General features: G+C 41.7%; 1 protein-coding gene across 1 annotated transcript in view; it reads right to left on the minus strand.

Annotated features, from left to right (window-relative positions):
* fbxl16 (F-box and leucine-rich repeat protein 16) overlaps positions 1–10,055 on the minus strand; it is a 103,995-nt gene that overhangs the window by 17,744 nt on the left and 76,196 nt on the right. Inside the window, exon 5 of the mRNA XM_037688790.1 lies at positions 5,836–5,920. Coding sequence (XP_037544718.1) covers positions 5,836–5,920 — 85 coding nt within the window. The remainder of the gene's footprint in view (positions 1–5,835; positions 5,921–10,055) is intronic.

Consider the following 10,055-nt stretch of genomic DNA (forward strand, 5'->3'; position numbering starts at 1 on the left):
TTCATCTCCATAAAGCTTTTCAGCAGATGGAAGCATGAAGTGCTCCAAAATCTCCTGATAGCTAGCTGCATTGACCCTGCCCTTGATAAAACACAGTGGACCAACACCAGCAGATGACATGGCACCCCAGACCATCACTGACTGTGGGTGCTTCACTCTGGACTTCTGGCATTTGGGCATTTCCTTCTCCACAGCCTTCCTCCAGACTCTGGCACCTTGATTTCCAAAGGAAATGCAAAATTTACTGTAATCAGAGAACATAACTTTGGACCACTCAGCAGCAGTCCCAGGCGAGATGCTTCTGACGCAGTCTCTTGTTCAAGAGTGGCTTGACCTGGGGAATGCGGCACCTGTAGCCCATTTCCTGCACACGCCTGTGCACGGTGGCTCTGGATGTTTCTACTCCAGACTCAGTCCACTGCTTCCGCAGGTCCCCCAAGGTCTGGAATCGACCCTTCTCCACAATCCTCCTCAGGGTCCGGTCACCTCTTCTCGTTGTGCAGCGTTTTCTGCCACACTTTTCCCTTCCCACAGACTTCCCACTGAGGTGCCTTGATACAGCACTCTGGGAACAGCCTATTCGTTCAGCAATTTCTTTCTGTGTCTTACCCTCTTGCTTGAGGGTGTCAATGATGGCCTTCTGGACAGCAGTCAGGTCAACAGTCTTACCCATGATTGCGGTTTTGAGTAATGAACAAGGCTGGGAGTTTTTAAAAGCCTCAGGAATCTTTTGCAGGTGTTTAGAGTTACGTCGTTGATTCAGATGGTTAGGTTAATAGCTTGTTTAGAGAAACTTTTCATGATATGCTAATTTTTTGGGACAGGCATTTTGGGTTTTCATGAGCTGTATGCCATAATCATCAGTATTAAAACAATTAAAGACCTGAAATATTTCAGTTGGTGTGCAATGAATCTGAAATATATGAAAGTTTCATTTTTATCATTAGATTATGGAAAATAATGACCTTTATCACAATATGCTAATTTTTTTAGAAGGACCTGTATTTGCTGGATTTGGTGAGAAGTCTGGCAGCTGTGTTCTGTATTACTTGTAGACGTGAGACAGAAGACTTGTCCAGGCAGGTAAAAAGGACATTACAGTAGTCCAGACGAGATGACACAAAAGCGTGAATAATTTTCTCTAGGTCAATTCTGGAGACCATAGGTCGTATTTTAGAAATGTTTCTTAAATGAAAGAAACAAGAATGGGAAATAGCTCTTATGTGAGACTCAAAGCCTAATGATGAGTCAAATGTGACTCCTAAATTTTTTACTTTTGATTTGGCTACTGTGCAGAAAGAGGCAATTTTCTGATTGATTTTTGGGTGAAGATGACTGGGAGCAGTAATCAAAGTCTTCGTCTTACTGGTGTTTAAAACCAAGAAGTTACTGGCGAGCCAGTCACTGATACGGGACAAACATTGGACAAGGATGGCCAATTTATCCAGCTGGTGTGGTCTAAATGAAAAATACAACTGAATGTCATCAGCATAAATGTGATAGGAAATATCAGAAAAAGATTGAATAATTCCAGCAAGTGGGATAATATAAAAGGAAAACAAAAGTGGACCCAGAACTGAGCCTTGTGGCACCTCACAAGTTAAGGGGGCATAATCAGAGAACCTGTCCATCTTGATGCAGAAAGTTCTGTGTGATAGGTATGATGTGAGCCAGTCCAAAGCTGAGCCAGAAATAATAGCCACAACCTTCAGTTTGTTAAATAAGGTTGCGTGGTCAACGGTATCAAAGGCAGCACTAAGATTTAATAGGACCAACACAGAGCGTTTTCCTTCATCAGCAGCCATTAACAGATCATTGTGGACTTTTACCAGAGCAGGTTCAGTGGAATGGTGTTTTAGAAAACCAGACTGAAAAGGATCAGAGATCTGTAACTGACAGGACCAGGATCTGAGTTGTGTTTCTACAACTTTTTCAAGTAATTTGCTGAGAAAAGGCAGTTTAGAAATGGGACGGAAGTTGGAAAGGGAGCCAGAATCAAGGTTAGGCTTCTTTAAGAGAGGGGTCACCTCTGCTGTTTTAAAATACGATGGGACGAACCATTTGTTCAGGGAGTTGTTAATTATCATCAACACTGTTGGACCAGTACAGGCTAGAGTCTGAACAAGCAGAGAAGGAGTTATATTTCCAGTTGAACAAGTAGAAAGTTTCATTTTGACAATTAATGAGGTCAGGTCATTTAAAGTAATCGGAACAAAAGAAGAAAATGACTCAGAACACTGAGGTTCATCTGGAAAAGTAGAGGAGCTTGGAGATATATTGGATTTCAGGTCCATCACCTTCTTTATGAAAAAACTGAGGAACATGTTACAGTCCTTGTTTGAGGTTAATGAAGCATTGGGCGCTGGGGGAGATACAATACTGCTGATAGTATCAAATAACACTTTAGGATTGTTTTTGTTCAGGTGAATAAGATTGCTAAAATACGATGACCTGGCATCACTAACTGCCTTGTTATAAGCACCAAGGAGTTCCTTAAAATATTCCCGGTGGGCAACGAGACCAGTCCTCTTCCACAAGCGTTCTGTTTTCCGACAAGAGCGCCTGAGTTCTCGAGTTTGATTGTTTAAAGGTGAACAGCGGTAAACGGACCCACAGTGGGTTTTGTAAGGAGCAATACTGTCAAGAATAATAAAGCAGTGATCATTAAAAGAGTCAACCAGAAGCTCCACATCATCATCATCATCAGGAGGTGTTGTAAATGAAAAGAGGGAAGAAAACTCTGCGACTACAAAATTGTCAATAAAGCGCCTGCGCTTACAGGTAACCTGAGAAAAAGTCTACAAATAACAGTAAATATTAAAAGAAACAACCTTATGGTCAGTGAAAACAACATATTTTATATGTAGATTGTTAAGAGTGAGTCCATAAGTAAAAAAACAGGTCTAAATTGTGGCCTGCAGTGTGAGTAGGCTCAGACACATGCTGTGAGAAGTTAAAAGAGTCCATAATATTAAGAAAGTCCATAGCGGGATGGTTTGTTGGATCATCGACATGAAAATTAAAATCCCCAGAGATGAGGATCCTATTTAGCTTCACTGTAGAAGATAAAAAATCTTGAAAGTCTGAGAGAAAAGGTGAAGCAGGTCCAGGTGGTCGATAAGCCAGGATGGCATATATAGGCTCAACTTTGCCTATTCGGGCCATGATCATCTCAAAGGAGTTGTAAGTAGATGAATTGATCATCTGGGGCGGCTGTGGATGAGTGGTTAGAACAGTCGTCCTCCAATGCAAGAGTTGGGGTTCGAATCCACCAGCAGTCACATGCCAAAGTGTCCCTGGGCAAGACACTGAACCCCTTGTTGCCTCCGATGTGTGTGCCATCGGTGTATGTTTGTGATCTAAAGCACTGATTAGTCTCTTTAGAATGATTTGTTCAATTAGCTTTGTAGAGATCTAGTAGAGTGCTGTATGACTGGGTAAATGAGGCACAGATTGTAGTGTAAAGCGCTTTGAGTATCTCAATAAGAAAGAAAGGTGCTATATAAGTACAGTCCATTTACCATTTTGTAGTTGACAGCAGTGCCACCTCCACGGCCTGTCATCCGTGGTGCAGATAAAAAAAGAACACCCCTCAGGCCAGAGTTCAAGATGTGAAACATCATTTTCACACTGCCATGTCTCAGAAATAAACAAAAAGTCTAAGCTCTCAGAGCGAAACAAGTTATTTAAAATGAAGGATTTATTAGCAATATGGCTTGCATTAATTACCGATATTTTAGAGGAGAAAGTTGCTGACCGTGTAGAGAGGTCCACAGCAGCATCAGGATGACGTGGCAAGCTGCGCAGTGAGTCAGGATTCCCCCCGCGGTGAACTTTGGATGCCCACAGCTTCAGGTGACAACCTGTGTGGGAAACTTCTGGGAGCGATTGAACTAGTCCACCACCAACATATCCGAGGTTGAATCGCCTGGCCGCACCCGATGCTGCCTCGTTTATCCGAAGCCGACAGAGCAGCACGAAGAAGCCTGCTCTCTTCCCCAGCTTCCTTCGTCTGCGTGTCCAGAGCAGGGGTGGATCCACAGGTAAGAGAGGAGAGATGCCGGGAGGGACACCGGGTTCCAACGGTGGTGGAAATGTAACTCAGTTTTGATGACACTGAAGGTTGACCATCACAGACTTGATCGCCAGTAGCAAGTGGCGGTCATATGTCCGCAAGGAAGCCACCCCAGACAGAAACATAATAAAATAACATGTGAAGTAAGCAAACAACCTGGCAGAGGCCAAGCCAAACACAGGCGCCATCTTGCCACATCACATCAGTCTTCATGTGTGTGTCACACACATTCATACAGCACTCTACTACACACACATTCAAACAGCACTCTACTACACACACATTTATAAAGCACTCTACTAAACACACATTCATAAAGCATTCTACTACACACACATTCATAAAGCATTCTACTACACACACATTCATAAAGCATGTGTGAATGCACCCCTAGACTTATGAATATCTAACCAAGATAATCAATGTGAAAAATCACATCATGTTGCTGCTGATCTGTTTCAATGCTTCTGTGTCCATGCGTGCTCATCTGCTCACACACACTCATGTCCATGCTGCTGTTCAGTGTATTGTTTTTATGCTATTAGCTCATTTTTAGCTGATAGTTTTTTACTTTTTAGTTTTTCTTAGTTCATATCTTAGATCTTATTGCTGTTTTTCTTTTACATTTTATCATTGGATGTAATTGTGACCCTGTGTACATAATTTCGTTGTACCACATGTGGTGCAAATGACAATAAAGAAACTCTGACTCTCTGAATCTCTCTACGCCCACACATTCATACAGCACTTTACTACATCTCTGCAAAGATAATCTGAATCTGTAGAGACTAATCAGAGCTTTAGAGCACATTCATACACTGATGGGACACACATCAGTGGCCATGAGAGGTTCAGTGTCTTGCCCAGGGACATGTGACTGCTAGTGGAATTGAGTGTCCAACCCTCCCATTGGAGCATGACTGCTCTAAAAGCCACATCTCTTCCAAGTAACATAATTTGTTCTGCTAAAGATTTTTCCAAAACATGGTAGCTCTTTCTGGTAAAAAAATGATCACAGTTAGATGGTAAGAGGTTCAAGTTAACACAGGCTAAGGCATCAAATCTGAAAAATGTTGTACCTCCTGTCCACATGAAATCACCAAAAACTGGTTTCCAAAAAGGTAATGTGAATGCAGCAGGAAAAAAGTTTTTGTTTTAAAAAATCATTTGAAATAGTGTGGACAGGGCAGAACATCCATCCATTATCTTATCCCAACTTCTTCCATTCCGGATCATGGGGGGTCACTGGTGCCCCTATCCAGCAGTCACTGTGTGAGAGGCGGTTGACACCTGGACAGGTCTCCAGTCCATCATAGGGACGCCTGGACAGGTTTCCAGTCCATCACAGGGACACAATGGACAGGTCTCCAGTCCATCTCAGGAACACCTGGACAGATCTCCAGTCCATCACAAGGACGCATTGAGACAAATGAGACAAATAACCATTCACTCTGTCACTAACACCTAGAGACAATTTAGAGTTACTAATCAGTCCAACATGCACGTTTTTAGTCTGTGGGAGGAAACTGGAGTACCCAGAGAAAACCCACGCATGCACGGAGAGAACATGCAAACTCAACCCAGAGAGGCCCCCGGCCAGGATTCAATCCGTCAACCTTCTTGCTGAGAGGCAACAGCTCTACCAACCGACTCACTGTGCCACCATGCCACCAGAGCATAACATGTACAGAAATTTCTATGTGATGAATTTTAAAAGTTGTAAAAGCTCCCTCATTTTGTTTCATTTTGTGGTTGATTACCTGACAGCACCAGCGTAGATAAAGACTTCTTAGTGACGACATGGTGGACAAATAACCCAATCCTGTGTCAGTGACTCGCACACACCTGCAAGGAGACAGAATATATTATCTTTAAAGTCTGATCACAAAAACAAAATGCAACAGTTGTACAAAACTACTCAAAAACTGCAAGTTACATACAGTTTCATAGGTCCTGAATGTTACACGCTCATGGTGTTCTACAGTTTGAATTGTGTGAAAATGATTTTGCACAACTTTGTTAAAAAAGACACGTGTACAGTGTGGAAAGTTATGTTATACATCAAACTTTAAATGTGGAGAAATAGGTTTCAGGCTCATAGGCTTATTTTATTCATGACTAACCAATCGTGTTCTAGTTTTCAACATAAGTTGAAGCTTTTTTTAAGTCAAATGCAAAAAATACATGGTTTGCTTAAAAATGTCAAATTTGTGTTTCCTCAGTACATGTTGCGAGAAGTGCAGACCCAAAAGAGTGGACTTTCAGGAAACTTCAAGAGCAAACAAGTGGCATGCTGATGTCCCTTGTCTATACGGGATTTAAACAGTGAATGTTTGTAGTTTTAGAGATGAGTGTTTTTCTGGACTGGAATTGAACAGAGACTGCAAGTAACCAATGTTTCTGGTGCAAGATGGTCATGTGGGCAGGAGATAGGAGAACAGAGGGAGGTTTTATTTTGTTTCATTTTTGCTTGTCTGAGGCAGCACAGACTGATAAATCCTGGCAAGTGGAGGAAATAATTTTGTCCTAGAGCAATGGTGGAGCCAGGGATGGCCAATGGTGGCCTTGGCCCCCATAGATTAATTTTCATAATTATTCAAATTTAAGGGCAGCATGGTGGAGCAGTTGGTAGAGCTGCCACCTCTCAGCGAGAAGGTCGCCCTGGTTCAAATACCGGCCGGGGACCTTTCTTCAGTTCAGTTTATTTATGTAGCGCCAAATCACAACAAAGTTGTCTCAGGGCACTTTACAGGAACATTCACATAAAAGCCAATTAGTAAAGTTCTCTATCTAAGGAATCCAGCAGACAAGTTGAATCTTGGCTTTGTTGCAGTCTCCCATCCTGAGCAAGCACAGTGGCAACAGTGGAAAGGAAAAACTCCCTTTTAAAAGAAGGAAACCTCCAGCAGAACCAGCTCAGGACAAGAGACCATCTGCTTTGACCGGCAGGTTGAGAGGACAGGAAGGAGAGACAGACGAACACATGTTCTCTCTGTGCTGCTTGTGTTTTCTCCAGGTACTCCGGTTTCCTCCCACCGACCAAAAACATGCATGTTAGGCTGATTGGTAACTCTAAATTGTCCCTAGATGAGAGAAAGAGAATGTTTGTTTGTCTCTATGTGTCCCTGTGATGGACTGGAGACCTGTCCAGGGTGTCCCCTGCTTCTCACACAGTGAAAGCTGGACATGGGCACCAGTGACATCCATGACCCAAAAAGGACGAACCGGGTAAAGATAATGGATGGAAATAAAAATTTTATAATAATTAAATTCAATAAATAAGTAATCATCTCCCTATTGTTCAACCTGTGCTGTACCTCTGATGATCTCATTCCTAATCTTCGCCATCCTTGTTACTCCCAAGGAGAACCTCAACATCTTCATTTCTGCCACTTCCAGTTCTTTCTCCAGTCTTTTTGTCCGTGTCTTTGTCTCCAGACCATACAACATAGCTGGTCTCACCACTGTCTTGTAAACTTTTCCTATGACATTTGCTGACATCATTTTTTTGCAAATCACTCTTGAAACTTTTCTCCATCCTCTCCATCCTGCCTGGACTCTCTTTTCACCTCTTTACCACACTCCCCATTTCCCTGGACAGTGGACCCTAAGTCCTTGAAGTCCTGCACCTTTGTGACCTCTGCTCCTTGTAGCTTCACTGTTCCACCTCCTCCCTCTCATTCACACACATGTACTCTGTCTTACTACGGCTGGCTTTCATTCCTCTTCTTTCAAGTGCATACCTCCACCTCTCCAAGTTCTCTTCCACCTGTTCCCTGTTCTCACTGCAGATCACAATGTCATCTGCAAACATCATAGTCCACGGGGATTCTTGCCTGACTGCATCTGTTAAGGTGGATTTATAGTGGGATGGGTGGAGTTTGCATGTTCTCTCCGTGCTGCGTTGATTTTCTCCGGGTACTCCAGTTTTCTTCCACAGACCAAAAACATGGATTTTTAGGCTGACTGGTAACTCTAAAATTTAAAATAATATTTATACCCCAAATATTGATGACCCAAAGTTTTTTCAAAATATCTTTCTTACAGTCTAATCTCTATCTGGTAGCTACAGTATATTATAGCAGGGAATTTTAATTGCACACTGAATCCAGAATTGGATAGAAGCTCAGGTATTGACAACTCTCATTCTAAACGTAGACAAACAATTCAACACTTTATGAAGGAACTCAATCTGATGGATATTTGGAGAGATATGAATCCCAAGGGTTTAAAATGCTCCTGTTATTCAAGTACACATAAATCATATTCACGCATTGATTACTTTTTAATTTCTGGCTATTTGAGACATAAAATAAAGGACTATGAATATGATTGTAAGGATGACACCATCTAGTGGGCCTCCCTTGTCTGTACGCCTTGTGTGTCTCATTATTCTTGATTTGTTGCTCCTGCTATTCCCAGCTGTTTGTAATTATGTCCTGTCCTGTCTGTGTATATAAGTCTGTCTGTGAGTCTTGTCCTTTGTCACGCCGTCGTTGGGTATTGTCCTGTCCTACCAGCCTGGTCTGTTCCTTGTTCCCTGTTTTTGTAAGTTGCTGCCACGTCAGCCTTTTTGATTTTTTATTATTATTATTAAAGAGTATTTATTTTTGTAAACCCTTGAGTCCTGACTCTTACCTGCATTACTGGGTTCACTCCTGAATTGCTCTATCAGAACCCTGACAATGATAGCATCTTAATATCTGACCATGCACTAAATTCACTAATAAATGAAGACTTACGACTGAGAGACCCACCTAGATGGAAATTTAAACCAAAAATGGCTCTTAAATTTAGAATTTATATATTTCATAGGTAATCAAATTAACATTTTTTTAAACCAGTACACATGAAACACCACCCTCTTCAAGGTGGGAAGCCTTTAAAGCCTATATAAGAGGTCAGATAATTAGCTTTGCGAGTTATAAGGCAAAACAAACCTATCAAAAAAACAAAAGAGCTGGAAGCAGAGGTTGAGTGCAACAATACAATTAACAAATGGCGTTATATCTAAATAATTTAAATTCAAACTGGGATGTAGACAGGGGTGCCCCCTGTCCCCCTTATTATTTATTCTAGCAATTGAACCGTTTGCCATTGCTGTGCGGTCTCATTAAAACATAACTGGTTTGACAATAGGCCAACAGGAACACTAAATTGCTTTCCAAAAAACTTCAATCTGGTCCTCTGGACATTAAAAAAAAGCAAAAAACAAAGCAAAGCAAAAAAATGTAGAAACGTTTCGTCTCTCATCAGAGAGACTTCCTCAGTCTGAGGAGCTGTATTCAGCTCAGTCTCTTAAATAGCACCTTCTCAGAGTGGATCAACCAGTTTGCTGTTGACAACCAGAACCAGCTGCTCACATGCTCAAGAAGGACCATCAGCCTAACAATGGATCATTAGCACCTGATGGCTGTTTACTGTTCACAGAGGGCTGAGTGATACTAGCAATCACAGCATTGTAAGAGGGGGACAGTTGAACACGTAGGCCTCCACCCCTGTTTAATGATGGACGATTTCTTTTCACAAAGATACACACATAACCTGTGTGAAAGTCATGGAGAGACGTACGAGACCGTATTGGATGAACCTGATGCAGAAGCAGCTGCCCAGCCACCCCGCATGGCTGTGACACAGGAAGTTGGGGAAGGAAGAGATGCTGTCAGAAATGCTCTAATGGAGCAGCTCATGATAAATCATTCATCCTCATTTGATTAACTGTTTAAAGTAATCCCTAATTGTACACGTTTTCTTTACCCGCATGCCTTTAACACATCTTTGTAACATTTAATTGTTGCTGTTGATAATAAAGATTTATTAAAATATCTTGACTTTTGTTATGAACAGATGCACTACAACAAGGTTCATGTTAAAACTGATAAACAAATCCCAGTGTGCTGTCATCACACAAACTGCTTTTAAGAGCAGCTGTACATTTAAAGAACATTATTGTTGAATTTCTCCTTAAATCTTAAGTTTT

Source organism: Nematolebias whitei, chromosome 15 (genome assembly GCF_014905685.2).
Source record: "Nematolebias whitei isolate Nwh7 chromosome 15, NemWhi1, whole genome shotgun sequence".
In the NCBI taxonomy this organism is placed as follows: Eukaryota; Metazoa; Chordata; class Actinopteri; order Cyprinodontiformes; family Rivulidae; genus Nematolebias; species Nematolebias whitei.